Raw genomic sequence first — 19,523 nt, 5'->3', positions numbered from 1 at the left:
TTTCCCCTCTGCCTCTGAATATTGCCCTGGGCATGATCAGCTTAGTAAAAGTAAACCAGAGTGAAGTACATAAACTAACCATGCCAAGTGTCTTATTTCTTGGGAACATGACAGGCAATTGCAGGTGAGAGTGACTCATCTTGGTTTGGAGAGTTGAAAGAAAAGACAGAGGCCTGACTGTGCAAGGTAATGGTGGAGAATATGTCTTGTCTGAGAGCGCTGTTGTGTTTGGAGGACTCAGGGTGTTGGAGTTTTTGGGTGTATGCTGGCACAAACCAAGCTGATCTCTGAGTGAAACTGAACTTAACTTTCCTCCACCATCTGTCTGTTTTCTCCCAAATAGCTCTAAGTACAGACCTAGCATTTATGTTGAAATGTATTTTAGGGGCGCCTGGGTGGCTCAGTGGGTAAAGCCTCTGCCTTTGGCTCAGGACCCTGAGATCGAACCCTGCGTTGGGCTCTCTGCTCAGCAAGGAGCCCGCTCCCCCCCCCCGCCCCCCCGTCTCTCGGACTACTTGTGATCTCTGTTAAATAAATAAAATCTTTAAAAAAAAATGTATTGGGCGCCTGGGTGGCTCAGTGGGTTAAAGCCTCTGCCTTCGGCTCAGGTCATGGTCCCAGAGTCCTGGGATCGAGGCCCGCATCGGGCTCTCTGCTCAGCGGGGAGCCTGCTTCCTCCTCTCTCTGACTGCCTCTCTGCCTACTTGTGATCTATCTCTCTGTCAAATAAATAAATAAAATCTTAAAAAAAAATGTATTTATCCTGTATGCTCTGGGAATAGGATATGCATCCAAATATATTCCTCTAAGCTTTCTATAGAAGGATGTCCCCCAGAAACTTTTCAACCATTGTTTTTGAAAAATCTTTATAATATGTATTTAAATATATAATTTTCATGAAAGTATTGCTCACACTTAAGTATTTATTTCACATTTTGAGAAACTAAAGGGCGTAAAAGTCAGTTTTGCTAAGCTTATTTTTTACAGAACAGCTTTATATGATTAATGCGTTGAGGTCACTGTTTATCAATTATAGACAGAGTCTGAATCTACAACAAAATGACCTACTGACCTCCCCCAACACCCTAAACCTGATTCCTTGAGGTTGTCTTTCTCCTAAAAAATGGGAGATTGGAAGTTGGAAACATTAATTGGTAGGTTCAAGGACATTAAGAGCTGGTTAAAATTTTAATTAGGTTATAATTACTAATAATTATAAATATCTATCATTGTTTTCAAGGTAATTCATGAACACCTCTTGTCCTGGCATGTGTTAACTTTTTTTTTTTTTTTTTTAAAGATTTTATTTTATTTTATTTATTTTTTTTTAAAGATTTTATTTATTTGTCATAGAGAGAGAAGCGAGAGCGAGCACAGGCAGAGTGGCAGGCAGAGGCAGAGGGACAAGCAGGCTCCCCGCCAAGCAAGGAGCCCGATGTGGACTCGATCCCAGGACGCTGGGATCATGACCTGAGCCGAAGGCAGCTGCTTAACCAACTGAGCCACCCAGGCGTCCCTAAAGATTTTATTTATTTACTTGACAGACAGAGATCACAAGTAGGCAGAGAGGCAGGCAGAGAGAGGAGAGGAAGCAGGCTCCCTGCTGAGCAGAGAGCCCGAGGTAGGGCTCCATCCCAGGACCCCGGGATCATGACCTGAGCCGAAGACAGAGGCTTAACCCACTGAGCCACCCAGGCACCCCTGGCATGTGTTAACTTTTTGTTGTGACCAAGAGCATACCAGTGCGTGTGTGATAAAGACCTACCAATGCATGTGTGATAAAGACCTACCAAATCTTTTTTTAAAAAAATTAACATATAACATATAATGTATTATTAGCTCCAGGGGTATAGGTCTGTGAATCATCAGGCTTACACACTTCACAACATTCACCATAGCACATACCCTCCCCAATGTCCATAACCCCCCCACCTTCTCCCTCCCCCGCTCTCCTTGGCAACCCTCAGTTTGTTTTGTGAGATTGAGTCTCTCATGGTTTGTCTCCCTCCCGATCCCATCTTGTTTCATTTATTCTTTTCCTACCCCCCCCAAGCCCCCCACGTTGCCACTCAACTTCCTTATGTCAGGAAGATCATATGATGATTGTCTTTCACTGATGGACTTATTTCGCTCAGCTTAATACCCTCTAGTTCCATCCACATTGCTGCAAATGGCAAGATTTGATTCCTTTTGATGGCTGCATAGTATTCCATTGTGTATATATCCCACCTCTTTTTTATCCATTCATCTGTGGATGGACGTCTAGGTCTTTCCATTGTTTGGCTGCTGTGGACGTTGCTGCTGTAAATATTTGGGTGCATGTGCCCCTTCGGATCACTATGTTTATGACCTATCAAGATCTTAATGATTCCTCAGCCAGATTGTGGCCATTTGTTCCCAAACTCGACTGTAACTTGGCAGAACTGACGTTTCAAAAATTATGTGCTTGATCAAAGAAGAGTCAGCCTGAGATCAGACCGGCTTCTTGACTGCTCCTCTAACTACAGCCTGAATTTTCCATTCAAAACTAAGTTCTCATAACAAGTGTAGGTGGGATTTCAAAGACCTTAAATGAGTCAAACGTAGAGCGTTTTCATTAGGTGTTTCATATGATGGGGTTGATACGCATGACGTATGAGATCCCCTCTGCACTGCATTGGAGATGCTGAGTGATTTTGGGGGTCTGAATATATGGCTTCCAGGGCAAGTGTCCTCAACCATGGTGTGAATAAATAAGTGGGGATAGTAGGTGGTTTGTGGCAGTAGAAAGATGCGAAAACTCAGCCCTTTTAAAGAGCACTTACTGGCTTTGAAATATTGCTGTGTCTGTATTGAGAAGACTTTCCCTTTGATCACAGGACTGTTTTCAAAGTAAGCTCTGTGCCCACTGTGGGGCTTGAACTCACAACCTGCTGATCAAGAGTCAAATGCTCTACTGGCTGAGCCAGCCCCGGGACCCAGCTCACAGCACTTTCTGGCTTTCAGCGTAACAGTGTAAAGTGGAATGGAGCACTTTCCTTTTTCCTATGTGCCTGCTGCATTTATATACTGTTGTGCTACCAGGATTACAAAATATTGTGAAAGGCTGAGCTTGTCTAGTTTGCCGCTCTTTATCTTTAGAATTCCTATTTGCAGTTGGTAATAATACCTTTAGTCACCAGCTAGACTGCGCACTAGGGTTGCATTTTGTAAAAATTAATGCTTTGTCTTTCTTGCTTGAAGTAGTAGATGTTCTCAGTTTTTCCCAAATCAAGGCCACAGATCCAGATCGATGAGACAAAATTTCCCAGAACCTCAAGTATGTTGAGGAAAGATTGAGTGGGACATTCGTGTCTGTGTGTGTGTGCGTGTGTGTGTGTGTTTGTGTGGACTGTAGAGGTAGAGTGTGATCTAAGTTCAGCAAGCACCTGGTGAGGACCTACTGTGTGGAAGGTTCGAATACTAAGATAAGTGAGACTAGTGCCTGTTCTCAAGAAACTTAAGTCAGCCAGAGGGGACAGGTAGACAAGTCCACAGGTTAACAAACATGAGGCAGAAAGCAAGATGATCAACTGGAGTTTTATTTAAATTTGTTGTTGTTGTTGTTAGTAATCTCTATACTCAACGTGGGGCTTGAACTTTAAGTCAGGAGTTACAGGCTCTACCAACTGAGCCAGCCAGGACAGGAGCCCCCCAACAAGAGCTCTAGGCAGAGTACAGGGAAGAACAGCCAGGGAACCTGTAGAATGCTGAGATGACAGGGCCTCATGGAGAGCATAGCGTGGTGTTTGATGACTTTAAATGAGAATATATCTGTTTTCTTTCTTTTTACTTTTTTAAATTGTTCTCCACTCTTTCTTTAAAGATTTTATTTATTTATTTGACAGATCACAAGTAGGCAGAGAGGCAGGCACAGAGAGAGGAGGAAGCAGGCTCCCTGCTGAGCAGAGATTCCTGATGCGGGGCTCGATCCCAGGACCCTGAGATCATGACCTGAGCCGAAGGCAGAGGCTTTAACTGAGCCACCCAGGCGCCCCTATATCTGTTTTCTTAAAATCGTGCTCTTTTTTATAGGCCCAAGAAACTCTTGCCAACCTGAGCTCCTTTATCGTTATTGAAATTCCTAAGGAAAAGAAATTATTTTCTGTGATTACTTCTTGTAATTGAGTGCTCTTCACACATGCACAGACCCCTCCCACCTTGAGTTGCTGTTTGAGGCACTACGCTCTTTTTTATCCAACAGAAGAATTTTATTTAAAATAATAGCAAGTTTTAAAGTATTCTTTTGTGAGGTTTTTTTTTTTTTTTTTTGACAAAAGTAGTAGGTTTTGAATGTTTACCCTTTTTCAGCATTTGCATTGATATCTTTCAAGTTGATGTGGTTTCATATTCTTAGTCGTTTCCTGTATTACGTCCTTTAAATCTTTGCCTAAATTCCCTGTGAAGATCTTTAATGGCATGGTATTTATTTATGTATATGATAGCATGAAATATGACAAGTGATATTTATTTATTTATTTACTTAATGATTTTACTTTTTAGTTAATTAATTATTACTAAGCCTTTCGGGCTGCCACTTTTTACCATCCGATAAAGAAATATGAGGTAATTCTTTGGAATGCCAGAAGTTATGCTTTGAAATCTTCATGGAGTACATTTCCAAACTCAAAGCGAATGAGTTGTCCCCACCCCCCCATTTTTTTTTTTTTTTTAAGATTTTATTTATTTATTTGACAGAGAGAGATCACAAGTAGACGGAGAGGAAGGCAGAGAGAGAGAGAGAGAGGGAAGCAGGCTCCCTGCTGAGCAGAGAGCCCGATGCGGGACTTGATCCCAGGACCCTGAGATCATGACCTGAGCCGAAGGCAGCGGCTTAACCCACTGAGCCACCCAGGCGCCCCTATCCCACCCCCCCATTTTGAATTCTCTGTCTGTGTTTAGGGATTTAACTCAGTCTGTACTAGCTCTTCAAATACATCATAAAATGCTAACATGTTCCTTCCGTAGAGTACTGTGTTCTTTACACTAGGAAGATGGCCCTCTTAAAAATGACATGTAATATGAACAAATTATTAGTGTATTGAGTAAAAACACTGGTCTGTCATAAAAAGGGTTTTTTTTTTTTAAAGATTTTTATTTATTTATTTGACAGAGAGAGAGATCACAAGTAGACAGAGAGGCAGGCAGAGAGAGGGGAAGGGAAGCAGGCTCCCTGCTGAGCAGAGAGCCCGATGCGGGACTCGATCCCAGGACCCTGAGATCATGACCTGAGCCGAAGGCAGCGGCTTAACCCACTGAGCCACCCAGGTGCCCCTGTCATAAAGTTTAAAATGACAGCTCAGACTCCCCTCAAAGTCTTCAAAGCTGGAGGGAACTCTTCATGCCTTCTTCTGTTAAGTGCCTCTTATTTCTTGGAACCCCAAACTCACACTAATCCAGCGCTGTACATGAATTTTCTCTTCCTGTGGTTTTTTTAAATAGCATTTTCTGTTCTCTAGCTTCCTTTATTGTAAGAATACAGTATATGGTACATATGACATACAGAATGTGCAGTAATCAGCGTTTATGTCCTCCATAGGCTTCTGGCCAACAATAAGCTGTTATTAGTTAAGTTTTTGGAGAGTCAAAAGTTAACATGGATTTATGATTGCTTGTTGAGGGGAGGCGGGGATCAGTGCCCCTAACCGCTCCCCAGTTCAAGGGTCAACTGTCTTGGTCAGTGCCACTCTGCCTTCAAGGAAGTGATTAAAATTGAATTGAGGAAAAGAAGAATTGAACCTAGGAATTGTATTTTTTAGGGATGCTGCACATCTTTTGTCTATCCCCCATAGTGCTTACCACAATTCTTTAGTGACCTCGAGAGCTCACAGTTGCTGACTGAATGAGCGATTAAATGTCAATTCTTCCCACAAATAACTTAAATCTTTAACTAGCAATCATTATATTTTTAGCTAATTGATTCATAGTACTACTTCTAAAGTAAACTCGTAAATGTCAAGTGAAATTCTAAAGCAGTGTATTTGTATCTTGTATCTTTTTTTTTTTAAATGATTTAATTTATTTATTTGAGAGAGCGAGAGAGAGAGCATGAGAGGAGAGAGGTCAGCGGGAGAAGCAGACTCCCTGCTGAGCAGGGAGTCTGATGTGGGACTTGATCCCAGGACTCCAGGATCCATAACCTGAGCCGAAGGCAGTTGCTTAACCAACTGAGCCACCCAGGCGCCCTGTATCTTGTATCTTTAAAAATCATGATAAATGGAAAGAGAAATTTGCATAAAGTGATTTTTTTAGTTGTAATGTTTTAAATGTTTACTTATTTATTTATTTATTTACGTAATCTCTACCCCCAACATGGGGCTTGAACTCATGACCCCGAGGTCAGGCATTGCATGTTCTAATGACTGAGCCAACCAGATGTCCCTGGTTGTAATTTTAAGATGGTCTCAACAGTGTGTTTACTTCTTAGGAAAAGAATGATTGTATTTGTTGCTTATGCATTTACATGTTTTCCAGTAGAGTGAAGCTTATGGGCTCAAAATATATGAACATAAATATATTTAGTTTTGGGGCACCTGGCTGGCTCAGTTGGTAGAGCTAGCAACTCTTGATCTCGGGGAGGGGGGGGTGTCAGGAATTCAAGCCCCATGTTGGGTGCAGAGTTTACTTAAAAAATGATAAAAATTTTAAAAATATATATATACTGAGGTTTACAAAAGAGTTATGGGAAGAACACAGCCACAAGTATTTTTCATTTATTGATCAATTTAATTTATGGCCAACACCGTCTTGAGTTTTCCATGTTAGGATATCGTTTTGTGAATGCGAAGACACAAATTACTCCCAGTGGGTTGGTGGCTTCATTTAGCCTCTTACTGCCTGTGATTATATTGTGGGTACATCTGGAGACACATCATCTCCCACAAAAGGGCCCTCCAGCCTGGTAAGTAATAACAACCTTTCTCACCCCGAAACAATGAAGTATCAGATGATTGCAGCCTTGAACAAAAGCTTCCCACTCCCTTTCAGAGCAGATTATCGTCATGATTCGCCTCCCACCCTGGTGAGCCTGGCACTCAAGAGTATCTAGTTTAGTCCTTTCTTTGTTAATAGGGGATCATAAAGGGGTCTTTGTTATACTCTCTCATTTGTTCCGGGAGGATGTCTCCATGATTTCATTCTGCTGTTTGGCACATGCGGCAGTTTCTTCAATGGCACCTTGAGTTGTGTTCTCTTTCCTTTGTCACGAAGCTTAAGCTTCATCTAAATAATTACTTCTGTTCAGAAATCAAACTCCACTCACCAAGTGTTTTGACAGACACACTGACTCTGAGAATGTTCTTTGCCCCGTGTAAAATCGACATCAATTCCTGATTAGATTCCCTTTCTGTCCCCATTAATTTCCAGGTCGTTTGGGTCCTGGGAAGGCTTATTGATGGCTTTCTAATGACCACATTTTGTGTTTCATGGATTGCTGTAGTTTAGAGCAATTTGGGGGTACCCTTGTGACTGGGATCTTATTCATTGTTTTGGCAGAAGATGAGGGGATTAATTACAAGGTACTGAATGAAATCAGGTGACTCTGAGATGCTCTAGTTATGAACGAAGGGAAGTAATGGAATAGATGAACATCGTGTTTCCAAAGCACGGAACACGTTTATCCACGGTCCTTCCAAAGAACGACATGATAGAAGTGTAGCATTTCTTGCTTCCTTGCATTTCTTTCTTTGACTTTGCAAAGTAACAGAATAGCGTTGCATTCAAAACTTACTCTTTCATTCAGAAACTTCCAAGTGCTTACCCTAAAGAATAAAAAGGACTGACCTTGTTTTATGTGTGTGTCAGCTTCTCTTAGACTCATTGGTAGTGAACTTCTGCATGAAGAATTCTTTTTTTTTTATACTGTTTTTTTTAAAAAAGATTTTATTTATTTTTTTTTGACAGACAGAGACTGCAAGTAGGCAGAGAGGCAGGCAGAGAGAGGAAGGGAAGCAGGCTCCCCACTGAGCAGAGAGCCCGATGCGGGGCTCGATCCCAGGACCCTGGGATCATGACCTGAGCCGAAGGCAGAAGCTTTAACCCACTGAGCCACCTGCATGAAGAATTCTTGAAAATATTAATATGCTCTTTCAGACTCAGCTCATTCTAGCTACACCCTTGCAAATCAGAAAACTGATTTCTTTGACATTATTGCCTCTCGGTTGTTTTGAAAGACACATTAGTATAAGGTTAAGAGCCTGAAGTCTAGCACCCTGGGTTTGAGTCCTGGCTTTCTCCTATACCAGCTAATGACCAATTCTAGACCTCCGCTTTTCTCATGTGTATGATGGGGACCATGGGAGCTACTGAGATTTGTCGTGTTAAAGGTGTTAGATGAGTAATATATGTGAGAGGTTTAGAACAGTGCCTGGCAGTAAGGACTGTGAGTTCGATTTAAAAAAAAAAATTATTCGAACCATAATATTTGAAAGCCTATTTTATATATATATTTAAGAATTTTATTCATTTGACAGAGAGCAGGAGAGCACAAGCAGGGGGAGCACCAGGCAGAAGGAGAGAGAGAAGCAGGTTCCTGCAGAGCAGGGAGCCCAATGTGGGACTCGATCCTAGGGCCCCGAGACCATGACCCAAGCCGAAGGCAGATGACCTAACCGACTGAGCCTCCCAGGGGCCCCTGAATGCCTGTTTTTTTTAAACAAAATGTGAGGATTCAAAGAAATTGTTAAAAACAGTATTCAGTTGCCTGAGCTGGAAGACCTAATTGGCTTTACTTAATGATTCGGGAATCAAGCAGCATCTCGTGTTAGCAGATAGAAAGGGGCTCCGAAGAGCTGTCAACAATGGAAGGCAGAGGGGGCAGAAAAAGAAGTTTCTAGCAAAGAGTGGGTTGTTTCAGGCATAGTCACCTTCCTTTGGGGAAAGGCAGGGTCTGTCAGCTGATGATCTTACTAGGGCCGACCAGGTAATTCCAGACTGGTCGAAGGTTACATTCCTGAGAGAGCCTGAAACCGCCGTTAGGTTAGGTGTCAAGTCTTGGTTTGGTGATGTGGCCTTAGCACATTTTGGTCCTGTTACCTCTTTTTTTAACCAGAGAATGCAGACTTTAGGTGTCCTGACTAAATGAATTCCTAGTCTGTGGCTAAGGGATAATGCAGGTAGAATTGCTTAACTTGCTTCACTGAAAGATAAACCTAGTGGGGACATTGAACACCCAAACGGGAAGGCTTGTCTGTGGGAACCTGTTGGGGCCAACGTGTGGTCTTCCTAGCATGCGTGGACTTTAACTTCAGTGTGAAGAGCTTAGAGTCCTGGACTCAAGAAGTTTGACCTCTTGCTTCCATGTCTCACCAGGTTTGTGTTTAAGAAATAAAATCCACGGCCCTCCTGGTACCAGCTGAGCCGCAGTTCCTGGGGTGGAGAGCCCAGGAATCGACATTTTTATCAAATAGCGCTGGGGACTCGCAGGCACGATGAGCACTGAGAGCGGTCACCTTAGGAGAGCGGCTGTCAACCAAGGCGCTCATTCAGATCCCTTTGGGGGCATGAAAAGGATGGGGGTGCTTGGGTCCTTACTTTGTTGTTCGGGGTACGGCACGGGGCGGTGATGTTAGTGGGTGACTCCGATGTGCAGTCAGGGCCAAGAAGCAGTGACATACATTAGAGGACAGTTAGTGGTTCTATCAGGCATGTGAGCTGACCTGGTATTTTCCAAGAGTCGTTGAAGTGGTTACTAGGCACTGTGGGGGAAGGGAGGAGAGGGGAATTCTTGCATCATGGCTACCGAGTTCTGTTGGGGATGGTGGAAATGTCCTGGAGATGGTTGGTAGGGATGGTTGTGCAAAACTGTGAAGGAACTAAAGGCCACTAGACTGTAGACTTTACAATGGTTGAAGAGATGAGTTTTATGTGATGTGATTTGATCATCATAAAAAACACTTAATAAGCCATTACTGGGGTGTCTGGTGGAGTGTTGGTCCATTGAGCTGCCAACTCTTGGTCTTGGCTCAGGTCATGATCTCAGAGTCCTGGGATCGAGACCCCCTTCAGGCTCTGCACTCAGCAGGCTCTGCTTGAGGAGTCTCTCCCTCTCCCTCCCCGGCTCGATTGCACACACTCTCTCAAATAAATACATCTTTTTTTTTTTTTAAGATTTTATTTATTTATTTGACAGAGATCACAAGTAGGCAGAGAGGCGGGTGGCGGGGGCGGGGAGCAGGCTCCCTACTGAGCAGAGAGCCAGAGGCAGGGCTCAATCCCAGGACACTGGGATTATGAGCAGAGGGCAGAGGCTTAACCCACTGAGCCACCCAGGCACCCCTCAAATAAATAAATCTTAAAAAAAAAAAAAAAAAAAGCCATTACAACTCTCACATGTCTGGACCTTAATTTTTTTTTTTCTTTTCGCAGCGACAGTGTATCATGCATGCCACTGATTCCAGGGGACACTCCCCTGCTTTCCTGCAACCTCAGAATGGAAGCAGCCATCGCTCGTCTGGCTACGTTCCAGGGAAGGTTGTGCCCCTGCGGCCCCCTCCTCCTCCAAAGAACCAACCCTCAGCCAAACTGACCCTATCAGACAGGAAGCCCGGGCCACCTTTGCTTTCTCCACCGAAGAGCAGCAAGCCCAGAGAGGAAAGCCGAAAGCAGAAGAGGCACAAAAATACTTCATTTGCTTTGCTATCACTAGTTTCTCATTTTTTATTGCACTTGCGGTCATTCTAGGGATCTCCTCGAAATACGCTCCAGATGGTAAGTGTGCAAGTTTGCACATCGTGGGCATGCACGTGTACAGAGCATGTGTTCTAGGAGAAGAACGAGGGAAGGAAATGGGAGGATAAAATTAAAAAGAAAAACTCACGTTATCTTGACTTGGCTCTAGCTAACTCATATACAGAGAAATGGAGACATAACTTATTAAAGCAATTGTTAAAGGAATCCATTGGAAATGATAAACAGTTTGAAGGATTGCTCTTCCTTTCCATTTTGCTGCTTTGTCCCAGTGCTCAAGACGTTCTTGGAGCATTTTTTTGGTTAAAATGTTCATTTTAAGAGTCTTAGTGAATTCTTGTAGGAGCGCAATTTCATCCTTTGTGGTAGGTATGATTTTCTGACTGCTGGGAATTTTAGTGATAAAAATGACTGAATATAGGGGCACCTGGCTCAGTCCATAGTGTGTGTGTGACTCTTATGTCCTGGTTGTGAGTTCGAGCCCCATGTTGGGTGTGGAGCTACTTAGAATAAAGTTTTTAAAAATACAGTAAAAAAATTACTAAATGTAGTGACAAAGCTACATTGATTTTTTAAAATTTTTATTTATTTATTTTTATAGATTATTTGAGAGGGAAAGAACACGAGTATGAGTAGGAGAAAAGGGCAGAGGGAGAGGGAGAAGCAGACTCTCCACTAAGTGGGGAGCCCGATGCAGGACTGGATTCCCGGATCTGGAGTCATGACCTCAGCAGAAGGCAGACTCTTAACTGACTGAGCCACCCAGGCACCCGATTTTTTTTTTTTTTTTTTTTAAATGAGGGAAAGTGCTAAGATATCTGTTCGGTGGCTTGAAATCAGCTGGGGAACAGTTCTAAAAGAGAAGCTTCAAGTATTTTGAGGAAACAATTTTTATCTTCGAAGGAAACCATCCAGTAGGATGATCTGATACGTTTATCTAAAAGTCACTTATTACTTCATAGTTAAATATCATGTAGGCAGGTTTTTATTTCTTAAATGGCCTTTGCTTTGCAAGTTGGTAATATAGCAATAGTTCGAAAGGTTTTGAAGAAATTCATTGTCAGTCAGCCTCAATATGGTATCATGGCTAGGGTATCAGGATAGAGTCCCATCCACCGGTCTGAAAATCAGAGGGCTCAGGGCTGTCGAAGGAGAGGCAGACCATAACACCCTGGACTGGGCATCATTTTTGTCTGCATTTTTTTTTCTTTACTCTGTACAAAGATTTTTGTCAAATCAGATGCCTCCTTAAATGGATATAAACATCTGAGAAGCATGTTATCATTTGTAAGACTTACAAATACTATTTTATTTAGTTTCCATGGGTGCTTTTGGGGTTTTATAGACTTTAAAGTCTATAAAGAGACTCGTGTCCATGCTTCTAGAAGTTGTGTCCATGCTTCTAAGGGAATAGACCTGAAGAGAGAGAGATGTTCGTATCAACGTCTTTGTTGACCAGGCCAGTAGACCACAGGATGAATTTGTCCCATTGCTTTCTATTGGCTCCTGGCATTGATTTTTCTCTTCCCTTTTCTCCAGCAAAATAACCAAGTTCACTGCTGTTGATTCATTCTTCCCAAGTCATCTGCAGTAAAGAGATTTCAGATCTGGGGGGAAGATCAGAGCTGAAATCTGTGCCTTTAATTGATGTTTTCATTTTCCCATCTAAGACAGTGATTCACTGATGTGGTTCCTTTGACTTAACATTCTTTAGTTTCACATTTTGGCTGTATACATGTAGAACTTCAGTGGAAATATGTGGTGTGCTGACATCATTGAGGGTCAGGCTCGCTGTAGTTATAGCTGTTATATAATCTTGATAATGAACCCGCAGCTCAACAGTGGGCAGCCGGGAAGGCGGGGGCTCTGGAGCTATTTGATGGTGCTCTCTGCAGACCGTGTATTTTCTCATTAAGTGTATTTTACTGGAAGGCAATAGACTAGAGTTTTTGGTGATGTTTACTAAGGAAGCACGCTCTCCTGGGAAAGAATTAAAAACACCCAGGCAGTTCAGTCAATTACGCGTCTGACTCGATTTCCGCTCAGGTCATGATCTCAGGGTTGTGAGATCGAGCCCTGTGTGGGGCTCTGTACTGGGACATGGAGCTTGCTTAAGATTGTCTCTCTTCCTCTTTAAAAAAACAACAAAGGGTCGCCTGGGTGGCTCAGTGGGTTAAGCCTCTGCCTTCTGCTCAGGTCATGATCCCAGGGCCCTGGGATCGCGCCCTGCATTGGGTTCTCTGCTCCGCGGGGAGCCTGCTTCCCCCTCTCCCTCTGCCTGCCTCTCTGCCTACTTGTGATCTCTGTCTGTCAAATAAATGAATAAAATCTTTAAAAAAAAATAAAAAAACAACAAAAAACCCCCAAAACAACAACAATAAAACAAAAATCAAGACAAATTATATAACCATTTGGTAGGCTCTACATGTCAGAAGACTGGATTTCCTTCTCAGTAGCTGGGTATAGAGTGCTTGTTACATGGGGCCTGCATTTGCTTGTGATGTAACATCACGGAGAGTTCCAGCTCCGTGTTTTATGGGAAGGGAGGGAGGTTGAAGAGAAGTGTAAGTAATCCGTAGTGTTAAGTCAGAACACATTCAAGAGATTTCTTGTTTCTTTGGTGGAAAGAAACATTTAAGGATTATTTCTAGTCTAATAGTGATGATCATTGACTTACCTGAATTAAATATCGGTGATTATGAAACTGCTTTGGGAAAAATTCCATGAGATAATTGCCAAGGACTTCACCAGTGAGGCTGATTTTAACTGCAGAGGTTACCGTCCCCTCAGAGAAAGCACGAGCCTAGGGCAACAGGAGTGCTTAGAAATGAGATGTTTGCATTAATGGTTACGTAATTCAAAATGAGAAGCCAGAATTTCCTTTATATAAAAATTAATATTTTTGTGTTGCACTCAGCCTCTCCACTTTTCCTCCTCTGATTTCCCAACATGTACCTTCCACCTTCATATGATTCCCAAGCACACCCTGCCTGTCCCTACCTCAGCTGAGTTTAAATATGGGCCGCACCCACCTTGCCCTTCTGACTGAGCAACCAATGAACTTGGGTAGCGAGGGGCACTTGCATCTCTCACCTTCATGCTCCCCTTCTTCTTTTTTTTTTTTTTTTTTTGAAGAGGGAGCTGGGGAAGGGGCAGAGGGAGAGGGAGAGAGTAAGAGAGAGAGAATCTTAAGCCATGGAACTTGCACAGGGCTCGATCTCAGGGCCCTGAGATTATGACCTGAGCCTAAATCAAGAGTCAGATGTTTAACTTGCTGAGCTACGCAGGCACCCCATGCTCCTCTTATTTAAGGACTGTGCATCCTTTGAGGGTCTAGGTCTAGTGTCCTGGTAAACCTGCCTCAGGTGCTCCCGCCCACCCCTCCTTTCTCTGAGCTCATTTGCGCATCACCCAACTACCACATTTTAATTATTTCCTATCTGCTGGCTTTTCTCCGAAGCTAGAGTATAAGCTCTGCAGGCTGTGAGTTCCTTCTATGCTTTATAAATTCTACAGTATCTAGTACAAAGTGAGCAAATGGATCCTCCGTAAATACTTGGGTCATGAATTGATCAAAACCAGTGTGATTCCTGCCCCCCCTCCCCTGCACCCCCGTGTATAGCAGCAACTAAAGGTCTCATGCATTAAACAGCTGTTGCAATGCAGAATACTTTCATGTTGCCACCATCATCTGTTCAAGGGGCACGTTCTAATTCTAGTAAAGGACACAACACGTCCAGCAAACTTCATTTCTTAAGGGGGAACTTGAGTATCACTAACTTGCTGAGTAATCTTGGATTTGGCTTCTCTGATCTGTAGTTTCCTCATGTCTGAAAATGAGAAGAGTCATGCCTTTGGCCGTTTGCTTCTTACAATTTCACGGGGAAAGCGTGCACGTCTGCAGATAGCTGGTATTTATCAGCTGCAGTCTGTGGAACAAGACGGGGGCTCCTGTCGCCTACTTTATGATTCACTGTGCACAGGAAGGAACCTGGGAAGACCTGACATACCTATTACTTAGTAGTTCGCTTTTTTTTTTTTAATTTTAAAGATTTATTTATTTATTTGATAGACAGAGATCATAAGTAGGCAGATAGGCAGGCAACGGGTGGGGGGGAAGCAGGCTCCCCGCTGAGCAGAGAGCCCGATGTGGGGCTCGATCCCAGGACCCTGGGATCATGACCTGAGCCAAAGGCAGGGTCTTTAACCCATTGAGCCGCCCAGGCACCCCATAAATTTTGTTTTCTAAAACCGCTTCCTAGTGTGGGTCCAGAGATAATTCACAGTCTTGCCTCTTGCTGTCAATTTATTTCCAGAGTAGACGATTCAGGGGAACTCCGTGTTTACCTTATGGAGTCTGACCCGGACTAGATGGTGGCAACTTCGTTTTGTAGAGCAACCTTTTTTATGTGTTGAAGTAAAGGACTGGATATATCTGCTGGGTGGAATGGGATGGGATTTCCATCCTGATGGCAGGAACTTACAATGAGTCTGTCACCTGCAGATTGCAATCAGTGATGGTAGCACTTGGATGTGGCTAAAGAAATTCTTGAATTTTGTTGCATTGATGGGATGCTGGTGTTGCATTTTTTTAAATAGAGAATTGCCCAGATCAAAACCCACGTCTCAGGAACTGGGATCCAGGACAAGATTCTGCAGAGCAAGTTGTTATCAAGGAGGGGGATATGTTCCGTTTGACCTCGGATGCCACCGTGAATTCTGTAGTCATTCAGGATGGAGGTGAGGAATGGTCACTGCCTATGGGGGTGGCAAGGTTGCTCGTTCCTGTGGGGGGGATTTGATATTCTGTATGTAGAAAGCTATTCTTAGCCTTTAGAATGTGGTGATGGTCTATCCATGGGGCATGAGAAGTTCCTTAGGTAGCACTGTAGAATTCAAGAGCTAAAATTCCCTTAAATCATTCAAGTCAAGACCTCTGATTGATAGGGAAGGAAACAGTTTCAGAAGGTGCTCTCTCATAGCTCGATCTTTCTTACAGCTATGGAGAGTGATGAGGGAATTGACATGGGTTAACATACGTAACAATAATTTGTAGGCTCCTAGATATTTTTCTAAAAAACATTTATTCTTAAAGTGAATGGATTGAAATTCATGCCCCTTGGCATTTCTGGCATGTTGAGACATGAACTCTCCATTTCTACCTTTACTATTTTGAAAACAGGCTTAATTTCCTAAGCAACCTCTTAACAATTTTTTCCCCAACTTAATTGCAGGAGAGTCTTTTCTTCCCCACCCCCATTCAAGGTAAACTCTCTTTCTCTGTATCCCCGAGAGGTGATTGAGGAGTGGGCTGATACTTGTTTGTTCCTTGCAGGATTGCTTGTATTTGGGGATGATAAGGATGGATCCAGAAATATTACTTTGAGGACTCGTTACATCCTGATCAAGGATGGTGGGGCGCTTCATATTGGAGCAGAAAAATGCCGCTATAAGTCCAAAGCGACCATTGCCTTGTATGGCAAGTCAGATGAAGGTGAAAGTATGCCAATATTTGGCAAAAAATTTATTGGTGTGGAAGCTGGTGGGACACTGGAGATACATGGGGCCCAGAAGGTCTCGTGGACGTTGTTGGCGAGAACTCTGCCTTCCTCAGGCTTGACCTTTGGGTCCCACGCCTTTGAAAAGGACTTTTCTAGGGGCCTCAACGTGAGGATCATTGACCAGGACACGGCCAAAATTTTGGAAAGTGCCAGGTTTGATACCCACGAATACCACAATGAGAGTAGACGGCTGCAGGAGTTTCTGAGAGTACAGGATCCAGGCCGGATCGTCGCCATCGCCGTGGGGGATTCCGCTGCCAAGAGCCTCTTACAAGGAACCATACAAATGATCCAGGACCGGCTGGGCAGTAAGCTGATCCAAGGACTGGGCTACAGGTGGGCAGACCTTTAACCTTCCTCCCCAGAGCCATGTTAGAGCCTGTGTCTGTGTGTCGGAGGCTGCAGAAAGGGACAGAACACACCATAGCCTGGCTTCGGGTGGCAGAATGGCCACTCTCACTTTGAAACACGGGCCTGGGTGCTGGCCCGGGGGCAGAGGGTGCTGGTTGCAAGACGCTCTTCTCTTGGCATCGGTAGGCCAAGCACTTTGGGAACCAGAACGGCAGGTTTTGGAAAGTGAAGGACAGCCGTGGGCTGCTGAGAAACAGCCAGGCAGCCCCCGGGCAGTTTACTTCCCTCTTTCGACCGTGGGCAAACCACCTTGGGCAAACCGTCTGAAACTCAGGTTACTTGATTCTGCAAGAAGGTGTAGAAATCCCCCCCCCAAAGCCTGGGAGCGGGGCACTCTTTGCCTTCTGTGGAGCCCTCGCCTGCTGTTGAGCCCAATGCCTGTTGGATTGGTGCAGGTCTCTGGACCCTCCGCCCAGGCGAGGAAGGCAGGGACTGGAGGGCTGGGACCTTCCCGCACACAGTAGGAGTCATTGTGGGCTTGCAGGACTTCTGGGCGCTCCGCCTCTAGCGCACCAGGATTTCCCAATCTAGCCCTGAGGCTGGGGAAGTCGCTGGCTCAACATGTAATTCAGAAAAGAGAAGTTTTAAATCTGCTTACTCTTCTTCTTCGTAAAGCCGGGGAGTGAGTCTGCTGTGACAAGGAAGAGGACTTGAAAACTCACATAGGGAAAGGCTCTAGTTATTTTTTCCTTGGATGGTTGGTGGATCTAGTTGTTAGTTTCCTTCTATTGGTTGTTGGAATGGAGCCGTAGCTGCGGAAATTCTAGAGAAGGTGAAGCAGACAAAATTAATGAAGAAAAGGGTCTGTAATGGTTCGTAAAATGCCTTTTCTTCACGGTGGGATTTTGAGGAGGTGCTGAGTGCTGGTACCCCTGGGTGCTGAGATGAAAGAGCCCTTGTTTAATCCAGTGGATAAACACACCTCGGTAGACAGGAGTGTGCAGTGAGACCCTCGCTTCTAGGCTATAATGGGAGTGCAAATAGTGGGAGCCATCAAATCGACCTGGGGAACTTGTGGAGGCTTCCCAAAGGTGAGAAACCTGGGGGGAGTCTAGAAGCATGCTCTGTGGGCAGTTGGAGATGGAGATCTTTCTAGACAGGGAGTAGCAGGTGCCAAACCTTGGAGGTGGGTTCTTAAAAAATTAGGATTAAATGTAAGACACACACAGAAAACTGCTAAAAACAAGAATGCACTTTTTTTTTTTAAGATTTTATTTATTTATTTGACAGATAGAGATCACAAGTAGACAGAGAGGCAGGCGGAGAGATAGAGAAGGAAGCAGGCTCTTAGGGCTTGATCCCAGAACCCTGGGATCATGGCCTGAGTTGAAAGCAGAGGCTTTAACCCACTGAGCCACCCAGGTGCCCCAAGAATGCAGAGTTTAATGACTTATCACATCATGACTCCTGGATAGCCACCATGCAGGTCAAAGCATAGATCATTGCCCATGGCCCGGAGTCCCCCTGGCTGTCCCCTCTGTTTCACTGATCACTCCCTCGGCTCACCAAAGATAACCACTCACTGGAATTTGTGGAGAACATGAAAGTTTAGGTTTGCCTATTTCTGGACTTCATATAAATGTGAGCAGATAATATACCCCATTTTGTATCTGGCTTCTTTGTTCAACTCTGTTAACTGAGGGTTACGTATTTTGGTGCATGTGGTGCTGGTTTGTTTTCATTGCTGTTCATTTTCTGTTGTAGGAGTCTACCCCCTGTGTATTCACTGCTAGGCATTTCTAACAGTTCAGACCTCTGTTGTAAAAAGGGCTTCTCCTTGGGGCACCTGGGTGGCTCAGTCATTAAGCGTCTGCCTTCGGCTCAGGTCATAATCCCAGGGTCCTGGGATGGAGCCCCACATCAGGCTCCCTGCTCAGCAGGAAGCCACCTTCTCACTCCTCTCCGCCACCTCCCTCCCCCTCCACTTGTTTGTTCTGTCTCCCCCTGTCTCTTCTCTCTGTCAGATAAATAAATAAAAAATCCTAAAAAAGTAAATAAAAAAGGCTTCTCCAAATGTTCTTTTATCCATCTTCTAAAACCCGTGTATCCATACTTCTGTAATTTATAGACCTAGGAGTGGAAACACGATCTTTTCAAAGTTAGATACCTACTTTGTTTCATTATCCAGTAATGCCAGGATGAAAGCTTTTGTCTCTTTACTCCGTTATTCTTCTGGATTTGTGTGATCATTAGCTGTGAATATGTTGTTTGACATTTTTGGGTTTCTTTCCTCCTGGTTTCTGAATTCCCTTTCAAATAGTGCTGCTGATTTGACAGAGGAATTTGAGTTGTGATCCTTTGCTAGTGTGCCAGTGTTCCATTGCTTTGACATTATCTCCAATGTACACAAACACACGCCTTTGAAGATACTGTTCTGGTGCCACGAAATTTTCCTCAAGTGGAGGAGGGAAGTAGGAGTGTTTTGGAGATAATGTCAGGAGAATAGAACATTGTTTTAGAGTTGCTGAGGCAGCTTTGGTAAATAAAGGAAGCCTCTGATATTTCTTCTCCTTTCTTCTCACATAGGAGATAATAAATTGAAACATTTGGCATTTGATTCTTTGTACTGTACCAAGGAATATAAATAGAGCTGTAAAGCATGGTCAGCTGAGAGTAGCTAATCCACGCAGGGGCAGGTGTGGAATTTATAAGAATACGGGCATGCTTTGGTTAACTTTTATCTGTGACTTTCCAGCCATCTGTCTGGCATAGATATCACACACACACACACACACACACACACACACACACACACACACACACACACACACGCATGCACCCCATCCCTCTAGAGTAGGAAATTGACATTTTTCTTTCCGGGTTTTTTTTTTTTTTTTAAAGATTTTA

The 19,523-nt window shown here is 43.8% G+C and overlaps 1 protein-coding gene across 1 annotated transcript in view; it reads left to right on the top strand.

The window, feature by feature from the left end:
• Positions 1-19,523, top strand: part of CEMIP2 (cell migration inducing hyaluronidase 2) — an 84,997-nt gene that overhangs the window by 10,461 nt on the left and 55,013 nt on the right. Inside the window, 4 exon segments of the mRNA XM_047699331.1 lie at positions 10,384-10,543; positions 10,546-10,725; positions 15,304-15,444; positions 16,040-16,601. Coding sequence (XP_047555287.1) covers positions 10,396-10,543; positions 10,546-10,725; positions 15,304-15,444; positions 16,040-16,601 — 1,031 coding nt within the window. The 5' untranslated portion in view covers positions 10,384-10,395.

Source organism: Lutra lutra, chromosome 13 (genome assembly GCF_902655055.1).
Source record: "Lutra lutra chromosome 13, mLutLut1.2, whole genome shotgun sequence".
Taxonomy (NCBI): Eukaryota; Metazoa; Chordata; class Mammalia; order Carnivora; family Mustelidae; genus Lutra; species Lutra lutra.
Note: the sequence above shows the minus strand (reverse complement) of the source record. Positions and strands in the feature narration are given on the sequence as shown.